This window comes from Centruroides sculpturatus, unplaced genomic scaffold, assembly GCF_000671375.1.
Source record: "Centruroides sculpturatus isolate CEXI.00-Female unplaced genomic scaffold, Cexi_2.0 scaffold919, whole genome shotgun sequence".
In the NCBI taxonomy this organism is placed as follows: domain Eukaryota; kingdom Metazoa; phylum Arthropoda; class Arachnida; order Scorpiones; family Buthidae; genus Centruroides; species Centruroides sculpturatus.
This window is the reverse complement of record NW_019385088.1, coordinates 98,312-111,877: the sequence shown is the minus strand read 5'-3', so window position 1 is coordinate 111,877 and position 13,566 is coordinate 98,312. Positions and strand designations below refer to the sequence as shown.

At 40.9% G+C, this 13,566-nt stretch overlaps 1 protein-coding gene across 1 annotated transcript in view; it reads right to left on the bottom strand.

Annotated features, from left to right (window-relative positions):
- LOC111634509 (cadherin-related family member 1-like) overlaps positions 1-13,566 on the bottom strand; it is a 23,742-nt gene extending 10,176 nt beyond the window's left edge. The window contains exons 1-2 of the mRNA XM_023379303.1: positions 13,460-13,566; positions 1,436-1,539 (exon numbers count right to left, since the gene is read on the bottom strand). Of these exons, the coding sequence (XP_023235071.1) occupies positions 1,436-1,529 (94 nt within the window). The 5' untranslated portion in view covers positions 1,530-1,539; positions 13,460-13,566. The remainder of the gene's footprint in view (positions 1-1,435; positions 1,540-13,459) is intronic.

Here is a 13,566-nt window from a genome sequence, read left to right as displayed (position 1 = left end):
ACGACCGAAAGCGGTGCAAGAAGAGCGAGAGAGAGAGGGAGAGAAGTGTTTCCGAAGGGCACGAAAACGTGACGTAGTGTATGCTACGTCCTTCGAAAACACGTCGTAAGCGCTACCGGCGTACACTTAACCCGTTTTATACTAGATGGGTGGCAAGCAGTAACTTAGAACCTATTATTTTCCAGACCGTTCCACTGTTTCGTGCCACCTTCCCCACTGTCTGATTACACTTGCCACTCATAGAATTAGAATGCGCTCCACCTATAGACGACAAATATTTACGTTAAATAACCTTCTATATAAAATTTAGGCATATTCTGAGGTGAGGAAATCTTGAATTGTAACGTGTTACATACTCCCCCCCTACACGAACACGTGTAGGGCATGTAGAAATCTCTTTAAGTGTAGCCAGTTTGTCAATTAACTGGCACTTAACTCGACAGGTAGCTTTTTAATAACTATCTTAACGAGGGAGTAAGGAGAAGTGGTTTGTTATCGTCGTTAGTATCACCTGGAAAGCTTTATTAATTGATTTTTCTTTGCTGGAAATTTACCTGAACGGTAACTCCCAACGAGGGCGCTACAGTAGGAAGGGATAAGACGCCATTTTGAAACAAAAGTATACGCAATAAAAGGGGGGAGATAGGCCGAAAAATTCGGGTAAAAGATCTTCTTTCCATGTGCTTGTCCCCGTTTTAATCTCACGTTCTACAATTACGAGAATTGGCCTTTCGTTTCCGACATATAATGCTACAATCCGGCAAGAAGATAATGAGGTTTTAAATAACAAATTTAATTTCGGGGAAAGAAATATATAGAAAACAAGAAGTAATTGTTTCGATTTAATTTCTTCGTGTTAAGAGAAAATTTTTCGTGAGAGATGAAAACGTGACGGAGGCGAGGTCGCACCGTCTTTCCCGGCCACGTTTGGTCGCCGACGCAAATCGTTTCTCTCGTTTAACACTGGAGGGCGCCGTTAGAGGAGGAGGAGTGGGAAGAATAAATAAAATAAAATAAAAAAAATCGTTATCGAGCGCTTACCCACAGAAATTTATATTCGTGAGAAAAATGTAAATTTCGAAAAATACGAACCGACGCGGCGTAACGAAATTATAATTATCGACAAAGCGTTACTTTCGATTATTTTCTCACTCGGTCGGTCGAACGTACGCGTAACGGAGCTTAAAGAAAGACACGCATTCCGCTAATAACCCATCCGAGAATTGTCCATTTTTACAATAAATTATGGAAGATATTACGTAGTTTGTTGTCTTGGTTTACGCGCGGACGAAAAACGAATTACGCAAAGAAATCGCGAGGCAGCGACGCGTGCACGCGACGCCGAAGTATGGTAGAGAAAAGCGCGCGAACGGCGCGCGGAGCGGATGGGAGTTTTGGCTTCTTCGGTCGATCGACGGAGCGAAAAGAAACTCACCTGGTTCTGCCCGCAGTCGGGAGGGCAGACGCAGCCACATCAGCATCAGCAGCAGGAAGGCCGCGGGGAAGCTCCTTCCGGACTCGGCCGGCATCCTCGACGACCTGCAAAGACCGCAGTGTTATTGACCTCCGAACGCAACGCTTAACGTCGCCATTACTATCGGCGACGCGCGCGCGAAACGCGGCGCTAGTCCCGACCACACCGGGCGGAGACTTCCGGTGGGCGAAGGCTTTTTCCGGTCGGTCCCGGGAGATCGACAGACCGGAAACGCGTCCCAATTCGCCTAAAGACAGAGAGAGAGAGAGAGAAGAGAGGAGGAGGAGGATGCCCGGATCCCTCCGAAAGGGCCCTTCTGATATAAGAATCGAGCGCCGATTTGGCGCCCGAGCGAAATTCCCCCAGGCCAACGACCACCGAACGAAACCTGTTTCCGGAGCAGCTGCGCTTCGAGATCCGATTTGGGAGTATTTTCACGGGCACCATACCGGAGCCAATTTAGGAACCGGGCGAAGAAAGTGCCACCGGAAGCGAACTTCTACCGGAAACGACGGAGAAATTTTCAAACTAGAGACGAGAAACTTACCGGAACATTGGGATATTACGTCACCCGTCGGGGGCAAATACTTGAACTCTCATTGGTACATTCCAAATATAATTTGCAACCCTTTCTTTCCCTCTACCAATGAAAACGTTCGAACCTCGAATCTCCGAAATTTAAGCGTGGCGACATTACGTAGACGCGAATATGGGTAAAAAACAAAAATTGGCAATTTTATAACCCAAAGAACGAACGAAAACATAATGATTCACGTTTAAACTCCTCGGGGTATTGGAAGCTGGACAAACAAACACTCAAACAACACATAAAGGGTGGAATTACAATAGTATGAGGCTTTCGATATTACGTCAGAAAATGCGTTATTTCGAGAGGTAGCAACAACTTGCGACCCACGCAAAATCTCGTCTTTTTGACAGACCGGTCTTCCGGTGTTACCCGCGAAACCGGTCGAATAATTTACGTCCCGCTTTGGAAATTCCTCGAAAAGTTGGCCCCACGGACAAAGATCAACGTCCAAATTTTCAAAATATTCTGGGATGTTTTCCACGTTACGTAAGAGGCGCCGTCACGTTACGCCAGGAGGGGGAAGGGAAGAACAAACGGTAGTAGAAGTCCCCGAGTGTTTTTGACGTTTTCTCGAATTTGGGAAAGATTTTTTTGGCACCGATTTAAGCAGAAATGAGAAGATGGGGTCGTTTCCGTTCGACCGAACGTCAAACCGGAATACTGAAGCGTTCGCTCTCGCGTGAAGAAGAAGAAAAAGAAGACAAACGAACTCGTCACGGAACAGGTCGCTGCGAAGTCACCTCTTCGGTTTGGCTTCGTCCCTTATCCTGGACCAGTTACACGCGCTCTCTCTCTTCAATTACGGCAGATTTCGCTTCTCTTTTTTTCGAAAATCTCGTTTGCGTATCGAAATTAATCTGTTACGCATCGATGACGTAGATATCGGTGTTTGCCCCCGTGTGACGAAAGCCACCGACATAAAAGAAAAAAAATTCGCATAAATTTATACGAATCTGAAGGTTTTTATTGATTAAATTCGAAATTTAATAACGTATGTCCACTGTATAAGTGTCTTTCGAGTGTCTCTTCGTGAAATTAACTTATGGTTGTATCTAGGACAATGCAGAACGTTTTTCTGCTTACGTTCGTAAAAAAGGGGGGGGGGAAGAAAAGCAGTTTAATCAGCGATTTAACGTCGTTTTCCTTTATGTAATTTATTTAATTTAGGCTGCGCATTATACTAGATTCGCACGTTTCTCCGGAACAAAGCGAAGAAGAAGTTGGGTATAAATTAAAGATAATTAAATTCGAATGCCGAAAATTTCGTTTTACATTTAGTAAAATTTCCCCTCGATTTAACGAAGACGGTCGACGACTTTTTATGGCCGCAATTTCCTCCACTCGGTTATCAAAGTTCGTCGTTTTGTCGTTTTTAACGAAACGGAACGAATTTCACTCCCAAATTCAGATTAAGAGAGGAAACGAATCGTTATCCCACCCCCTAATTTACATTATTTTCGCAGAAATTTCGTCGGAAAAAAAACGGTAAATCGAGAGAAATACCCATTGATTTTTCCAATTATAAAATAATCTCGGCCGCTTGCACGTCCCAGAAATTTTTCCAGGTGGGGGGTCAAAGCTTGGAATTAAAATTACATCACTAAATTCTTACTTAATTATTTAATTTTGGGGGTTTTCATACGTAGATTATAAAATACAGTACTGTATCAAAGCCTCTCGTTTTGGGGTGGTGTAATATTACGTATCTCAATCACTTTTACGATTATAATTTATGGAAAATAAACAAGACAGTTGTCTCAATCACACGTTCAGGTATACCTGGACGAGGAAAAAAGTACAGAAACAAATGTACGCATCCGTATCGAGAAGGACAACAAAGCGAACAATTCAATTTCGAGTTATGGACGACGAACCTTCTTTTCAAATAAAGAAATTTCGAAGACAGACGGACCATAAAAGAAACACTTTCAATTTTCATTGGTTCTTGTGTTGTATTAATTCCTTTTGTTTGCATCATTTAAAGGGGAGGAGAACGAGTTTCGTGGAAGCTGTCCTCGTCCACTTGTTCTAAATATGCCATTTATTTTAAATTAACTTAAAATTAAACGTAACATTGTGAGGCAATCGTAAATATAACACCGAATTAAGTACATTCAACCGTATTTGCGTTTTCTTCTCCACTTGTTTTAGCTTTGTAATTATCGACAATCGCCAACAGTATAAATAGAATAGGACCGGGTCGAGTTAAGTGACGTAACGCCCGCCACGCATTAAGTGTATATATATATATATATGTTTTTTGTTTGTTCGTAGCAATTTCGAGAAGTATTCGTAGTGTGTTTCGTTACGCTACGCCCTTCTAGGGACCGGAAACGACGTCGCGCCGCATTACACGCGTTTTCTCGGAAACTCCGACCGTAAAAATACGTGTAAAAATTTCGTAAATTTCAGTCTCAGACCCTCTCAAGTTAAGCGTAACTTCAAATTAACTATTCCCTAAAGAATTAATCTCGTCTTCGGAGGCGTCCGGGTTCGAAATCGGACCGAGTTTTGTCTTCCTTTCTCGATTCACTAACGACTTAAAAGTGAGGGCTCCCCTCTTTCAAAGTGGGTCAGCGGGGAAAAAGGCCCTCGGATAATTTCTTCGACCTTCGTTCTCTCTTCTACTCTTTAAAACACACACAAAAAAAGGGGAGTTTCTTCGACGTCACCGTTCCGAAGAAGAAACGGGAGGCCCCTTCAGTCGAGCGTAGGATTTAAACGCCTTTGCAACGATTGCCGGGTTCGTTGGCGTAGAATGAAGTGGAGGCATCGCCTGACTTATGGACGTAATTCGTTCCCCTAACACATTTCCTATCCGAGTAGTCGTTTTCCCATAGAAATCGATGTCGTATTTTCCAACGCAAACCGGAACCATTAACTGGTTCTTGGCTCCGATTTCTCTTTCAAAATAGAATTTCCAAAGAAGAATTAAATTCTTAATCGAACTAAATTATAAACACTAGCGTATTTTTTAAACTTACGAATTGCCCGGGGAATCTCGAAGCATCTTCACGAATACGACGACATTTCGTAAAACCCCCCCCCCAAAAAAACTCCGGAAGTTCGTCTTGACGCTACTTCCTTAACGAAATCCACGCGCAGGGACACACTCGACCACGTGAGAAAATGAAATTAAACGTAACACTTTCGTCAGAAGGAGAAACAATACACTGTGTTTCCGTATTGTCGCACGCTTCGACGAGGGATTTATAAAGAACGAAATTGAGCGACGAAAACAACAGGAATGTTTCGTCATTTAGAAGAGAAATTCCTACTTGTTTTTTCTTCTTCTTCTTCTCCAAGTTCCTCGATAATCTTGAGGAAATTCGAGAACCGAGCTAAATCGCCATAGAACGAAAATAATAATAATAATAATAGAAAAAACAAAGGATGGCAAACAGAAAATGATCGAGCGATTACGTCGACCTCATACTTGACCGCGGAAGACTCGTTCCTACTTTTATATAAGGCCAATGTTAACGACGGTTCTTCACCCAACAACTCAACGAGTCACGATTCTCTCATTTTACCTTTCCTTTCTTTCGTTTGACGAAAATATTCTTCCATCGATAAATCTCCTTTCTTACCTGGAATTTTTTTTTTCTTATCTTTGCCATGTTTACCCCTCATTTCTCTTTTTTTAAAATTCCTCTTCTCGCATGGCACGTTATCCTATGAGCATAAAGGGGTCCCGGACCGACCTTTTAAACGAAAATATTTCCCCAGAAGAAATATGTCTGGAGTCGATACTGTATGTGGAGCCCCCCTAATTCAAATTCGCCAGGATCCCACGATGCCATAAAGAGCCACTGTCTTCTCGTGACTTTTTCCCCACATGTAAATCAGTTTACTTGTAAATATAATAATCTTTTGTTCCCCGTACACAATCGTTTCTTACACACCCCCATCGATGGAAGAAGAATTGGCATTGTCTTTCGTATTTTACAATTCGATCGATGGATTTTTGAATTTCAAATGTCGATTCCGAAAATATTTCTCGGTCGTTTTATTATTTATTCCAAAAAACCAAACCCCCCTCCTCTTCCGTCTACCCCGGCTCGCTTATCTGCCCTGGATATCTTCGATCTTGACATAGTTATCCACACCGTAGAGTTTCTTCCTCCCCGAAATACTTCCTCTCGTGCTCCTTTTACGTGATGGATCTATGTCACCTTCGACGTTTTCCTTTCTCCTAAGGCTTTTAAGTTTTCCTTTATCGTCCGCTAAATAATTCGCCCTCGATATGGCAACTTCTATTGTGTTTCGTATCTTCGACCTTTCCTCTTCCTCTCGAACCTCCCTCAAATAGTACCACAAACTCATATTTTAGCATCACTTCGTTCTTCCTCAATAATACATCTTACCTAATTTATTCGGGGGAACATTCGGATACCTAATTACAGGATTTCTATTGAAAATTTGGGCTTTTTTTTTGGGATAACTTTTTCAGCCCCGAGGGCCTCTTTCTAGCGGCTCCAACCAGGTCCACGACAATCCGAAAATTCCTGGGGTTTCTCGACCCCGGATCCATAGGGTGCCACTTTAACACCTTGGATTAAGTAAATGGTATTTGGGAATTAACCAATGGTAACTTGGCACAATAAAACACGGCAAATTTAATTACTGTAAGCAGCAAAAGTTCTTCAAATTCGAATAGATTACACCTGAGAATCCTTTGCTTATCGAGACGGTTCGAAAAACCTTTATCGGTTACGTTACGCTATCGAAGGAATTATCAGGTTCTCGTGCATGTGTACCATGCTACACATGGACGGTCGTTGCACGTATAAACCGGTGTAACTTTTTCTAATGATAGAAGATCGGGTGTTTACCCCGCAGGCATTATTGTAAGATGTCGAACTTTAAGAGTTTACGTTACAGATCTGTTTTTATTTATTTATTTCTTGATATATTTTTTTTTCTGCAGACAGAAATATGCTGATCCAGTTTATACTACTCCGTTGTTTAATAAGGTGTCTTCTATAAAAATCGAACGTAGTGTTCTTTGTTGTGTCGAACGGATGTACGCATTTTTTAATCGAGTTTATAATAAGTTATTTGTAGAACGGGGCCGCTTCATCGGCGCGTGAAGAACACAAGATTGCAAAGTGGATCCACCAAGTGAAAAGATAAAGCCAAGGCTTGGTCCATGCGCAAAAATAATAAATATTTATCATCGAGTGATTAAAAAACCAACACCAGTCGTCCCGGTGTACAGACGTAACCTCTTTGAAACGTAGAATATGAACGTCACTTGACCCCCCCCATAAATTATTCATAGAGAGAAGAATAGAGATAAGCTATAGTCACGATGACACTGTAAAAATAGATCGATATCGTGTAGTTTACTCTTAATTGAGGAGACATTTTCATATAAAAGGAGCAGAAGAAAAAAAAAAATGGAGGATATCGAGAGGCATAATGACCCAGATCAAATGCCAATAACAATCGAATAAAATCGATTAGAGTCGATTGTGTTGTTGAGTTTCGATGCGCACGAATACATTGTTTAGGTGTCGAGACACACACTACATTTACAGAAATACAGTGTTACTAGCATTACAAACAATTACTGAAGCAGTCTTTAAGGAATTTTCAAGATTCAATGGCATGCCCCGACGTAATTAAGCTCTAGAAACCGCATTACCGTAATTAGTGGCACGTAGGGGGGTGTAGTTGTTGTTGTTTCTTCTTATTTCCAAGGTCGTTAAGGGTGATCTCGAGCGATCGCTTGATAACGAGATACCTAAACAAAATGGCGACCGGAAAGAATTGTTTGTAGCCTTTTTTTAATATAACAAACGGAGGAGTGACTTTAATTTGACCATAATGCTTTGCGTAGGCGATACGCGTTACTTATTTTTCAATCCGCTCCCGGGTCGACATTTCACAGAAGATAATTGCAATTCATTCGACGTAGAGCGATGAACGAGTGACAAAAATTATCGCTAACGAGTGAGGTCACGACAGATTTTAAGACTGGAATTACGATGTTTTTTTTTCCTTCGGTAATGTTACGATTTCGAAAGAAACGTGTCGTTTCTAATTCAGACTCGTGCGTTACCGTCGTTAAGGTTCTATTTTGGTCGGGGAACATCATTAATATTGTCGATTCTTCCCTTCACTATCGTCGAATGATATTCGTTAGGAACGAGGAGGGGGGTCGTCGTCGTCACGCTTGTGATTAACGACGAGAATCTCGTTTTCTGAGAAATTTAATTCGTCTCCTGTTAAGAAACACGTCGAAATTAATAGTTTTTTTATTTATATACAATCGGGACAACCCCTTTATTATAATTGAAAATGTGTTGCAAAGAGAGAAGAGCTCAATCTTATCCTAAAGTTAAGGCTAGCAAGTATGCCTTTATCAATATATATGAATAGTAATTCGCGCTATCCTATGGACAAAATGGGCAATTGCCTGGGGCCTTCAACTCTTTAAAATGCTCTATTAATGAATACTTTATATATAAACCGTTCTCTTATGTCAGTGGTTCTAAACCTTTCTGGGAGTTTTTTAAGGGAAAGGATCCCTGTTGGTTCCCTGTTGATGGAAGCCACAGGCAATTGACCATTTTGCCCATCTACAAATAGAACGGTATCTTTGTCGCGTGCAAATTGAAATCACTTTCGATAAATCGGCCATTTTTATCCAAATATTACGCCACTTTTTAGACACTACAAAGCAACTAGTCATCCAGTTACAATGATGAATATCTTTAACGATAATATATTCAACAATTTATTACTGTCGATATCGATTTCTACTTGTAGTTAATGTGAACTATGAATACTAAAATTTCCAAGAGAAAGCACACGATAGCGCTTACGAGGAACACCATTTCCTCCCCCTATAAACTCTGTTTTCATGTTCTATAGACCTAACGGAATAGTCGAGATTATCTTTGGCAGAAAACTCTAAGATATATCTTAACTTATAACAAGGGGAAAGTAAGAAGATCGGTCGAATAATGACCACCCCCACGTTTGTGGACTCGAGAGGAAATCTTGAGAAGTGCATAAAATGTTGTGTTTTCCTATATGTATGGATGTTAGTGTGTGGGAGCTCGATTTCTTTTCATCCACTTCGAAGCTTAATAACTCCTGTACCTTTCGCCGAAAATATTTAAAATTTTGCAGGGTTGTTTGTGTACTGAGGAGGAATATTCGTAGAAATTTTCAGGAGAATCGAACCATTGGTTTGTGAGATTGGTTCCTTAATATATACCTAACAAATATGAAGACTTATATAGAAATTGTAGCAATTATTAGGGACGAAAACAAATAAAGAATGCCGAGAAAGTACGAATATAACATTGACAGTTTTATTGTTAATAAAAATGATTATAAAAGTCAAACTTATTCGAATTGGATGTGATGTCAATGACACCTGACAGCCATACTGGCTCCTTGAAAAACACTTGAATACGAAACATTTTAATACCAAAACACTTTGATATGTATCACATCTGTTAGTTAGTTTATCAGTTAATTATTAAATGGTCTTTTTCGAGAAAAAGAAACAAATGTAAGCAACATTCCCTTCATTTTTTCAAGAAGATTACGCATGTTTTTCGACCAGAGTCAGCCATTTTAACATTTCGTCTTCTACAATTAGAGCATAAAAACTTCGTTCGCCTCCATTGTTTAATGCTGGCATACGGAAGTGAAACAGAAATATTTATAATTCTCAATAATAAATCTAAGAAAAAAAGTCTAGCGATTAAATAAATAACTCGAAATTAATACTAAAAGGGCACGTTTTATTTTAAACAGGAAAACGCTTCAACCTTTCGTAAACCACTCTCAGAAATCCCCCCAAAAAAACCCATAAGAAATTAAAGGAAATACGTAGATCTTACAACGATTACACAATAAAATTTAAGATCTATCGATCCTATTATTAGTACAGAATCACTTACATGTCAGATGTACACCCCACTCCCCCCTTAGCCTACATACGCAAGCAGCAAACTGATGCGAATCATCTATCATTCGAGATATAAATGCATGGATCCATTATAAAATATATAATTTATTTTGGGAAACGTAAATTTTGTTACAAATATAGTTTCTAGAAGAACCTTAACTGTAGTTCCATCACGAAATTCTCACCTTTCCTAGTAAATTAGCCTATATAATGGTGATTTTTATGGCTCCGAATGGCAGGTAATGGAGTTTTTTTTTTTTTTGTATTGTATTATTGAAAGGGTGAAGTTTTCAATAAAAATTGTTACATAATGCACTTAGATACTGAGTGTTTAATAGGCGAATCAGGAAATCACGAATGATCATTGTTCAGAAATCACCTGAAAGTTACTCGATAAGAGGGTGATCATTTCCAGGAAGGATGCTGAAAGCTCTCGACTCGACAGCTCGAAGTGGATCAGATTTACTTATCGGCGAGACACTAAATAAGTAAATTGAATAAGAATGTCGGCGGGATGACACAGGGAAAGTATGGCGTATAGAAATGCAAAACAAATTGGGTATTTTTCCCTGTATGTATGTCATGTGGTATGTGGAATTCACCTACTTTGAAGATTAATATCTCCCGTGCCTTTAATCGAAAATTCCTGGAATTTTTCAGGGAGATTCTTGTATTAGTGGGAAATGTTTCTAGAAATTTTCAGGAAAATCGGATCATTGGTTCGAGAAATATGGCCCCCCCAAAACCTTAATACTTCCCGAACCAATCCGGAGACTTGTAATAGTAGTAAATTATTAGGGACGAAAACAAATAAATAATGCCGCGAAAGTCCAGCAACAACGTTTCCAGTTATTATTAATAATTAACATATAAGTTTATTTTCTGCTTGGCCAAGCGATCATTTCATACTTTGAACTTTTCCGCCACATCCTTTCGTTTTCTAGATCTTTAATAATATTTCTATTTTTAATTAAACCCGGGAATCTCAAAATAACATTAAATAAGTCCGGATTCGTGCTATTTCGTAACGGATGAACAAACAATAATAAAGAACACAAAGGAATCCTTTCAAAAATCCGGAACAATCTACGAAAATACGAAGAAAACCATTCCGATTGAACCAAATATTTTAAAGAGGGAAAGGTTTTTCGAATCCATTATAAGCTTAAGAATGGTCAAAAATAAATCTGTCGAATATCAAATAGACTTTTCTCCTGTAAAAAATGAATTAAAAGTAATTAAGCTTTCAATATCTGGTCTCGATTTGCACCTAACTCCATCCATTCTCGAGATTCGCGAAGAAATCTCCATAAATCCACAAAAGAATCGACATTGGAAGTTCACAATTCCACTTTGCATCACCAAAAATTGCAAATAAGAAACAATTCCCAGCCTGTATTTCGGAAGAATTCAGTAATTCTATGAAGATTTTAGTGGCTTAAAGCCATAGTTTCAAATTAAATTTGAATAATAAGGATTCGAGAACTAAAGAAGAACCCCCGCAACTAAATCTTGGATCCGATTCGCATGGTCAAACATTTTGATAAGTCGACGATCTTACCGAGCAACTTAAGGAGAGTGAATCCCCCCCAAAAAAAACATGACGAGGAATTAAAAAACTTATAGGAAATTCCAAAAATATGACCACTCCCAAACAAATAAAATAAATGTGTGTCCTCCACGTGGATTCAAAGTAAGCCATTGTTCGTTTTTTTTACGTCGTTAAAGGAAAGAATTGTATCTTCTGTTGTACATGGAGAATACAAATCGAGGTCTCGATCATTATACAGTATATAACAAGAGATTTGTATAATATTGCATGCTTATTCTTATAAGGAAATTTATTGCATGGTTCTACTTTTGATCCGGTGGTGATTCTTTTTTGTTTTACTTTAAATGCAGCGGTATTTTTATAGGAATTGTCAAGTAGATGATTACTGTACGCGGCTTTCTGTGTAGAGCAACACGTGCCCGGTCGTTCTTCCTTCCTATACTAGTTTCGTACACAACCAGCCGACTAATTTCGTACTGTATAATGTGCCCATTGTTATAGGTGGAAAGGTGTGGGTGAACCGTCGACGCGTCCTATAAAAATACCTGTACGAGTTACGTAAAGGGTAAAGAAATTTGCCGTAATCTTCGGCCTTACCTGGCTCATGTAATCCTTATCATCATGGTAACGAAAGATTCGGGCTCTTAGAAATGATCCGCGGTTAGATGACGCGTCGTCTATTGTCTAGCGTCACTGGTTCGAAAGCAGCCAGGCGAAACTTACCGGATGCCGGCAAACCGGGCGGGTCGAGGCACCACCCCACTTAATCTTCCCATCTAAAACCCCGTTCACGCTATTGTTAATGGTCGCCGGATCGACTTCTATTAATTTCCGGACTGCCAATAACTTCGGTTTAAGAAGTTCGAGTGAATGACGTTAAGTAAGCCATTTGTAATTGGAGGGATGGAAAAAAAAAACAATGAAGGACGACGATACGCTTTACGAATCGGAAGTTACGCATTGCGGGTACGAAAACTCGGAAAATTGTGATGGAAATTCTCGTGTTCGACGTCACACGGGACGAACTTTTCCTATTCCATCCGAAATTCGACTTTCGAGGAGAGTCCAGGCGCGGTCTGGCGCACCTCCCTCGTCATAGATAGCGGGCAGCGACATCGGACGGTGGGCGGGCGACCCCGTTTACGGGTGCACGAATCGCCCCGGGTCCACTACCACAATGCACAATGCAAGGACGGATCCCGGACGCCACCCCGTCCGAGCCGCTAACGACTCCGATTATCACCCCCCCCCACTTGGCATTCCGACCACTTACCATCACCAATTTACACCCCCCCCCCGAATCTTGTGTTTGCCCAAAGTTGAGATCTTCGAATCGCATTCCATCGACGTTTCCGAAATTACTAACGAAGAATCTCGATTTCCTCAGTTTGCAAAGATATAAGTGGTTTCATAGAGGGGTTACCATATTAGCGGGCCTTACAAACTTCAGAAAACTCCGTGTAACGCTTATACTTCAGCAAATTTTATCTGGCCCCCTTTTTAGTTAGTTGTCGAGTGATAAGATTTGGCGGGGGAGGAAGTAGGAAGAGAATGGAGAGAGAGAAAGGGAGCCCGATCTTATTTTTGGCCTCGACCCTCCAGCACGAGGCGGGTCCGCAACCGCGTGAGAAAGAGCGAAAGCGGGTCGAGGACGACCGTCCCGGCTTTTCTTTTCGTGAGAAAAGTTGAATTTACAACGAGGAGGGCAAAGGGAGGAGCCCGCGGCCCGCATCCCGGTCTCCTCGTACGGTAGACCGCGAGCTATTCGGGGGGAGGACGAGGTCGACGTTCGATGCATCTCTCCACTGCTATTCAGATACTAGGCCCGCTTCCGGCCCGCCGGATACCCTAAAAACGGGGAGAACGACCGCGAAAAAGGTTCGACGACCGAAGAAACCAGAAGGAACTGACCTGTTGCGGGGTGTCGCTGGGCTATCTTCCGTCCCTGGTCTCGACCGGGACGGCTCGTACGCGCATCCTTCCTCTTTCCTAGTCGACTCGCTTCTGAACGTGTATCC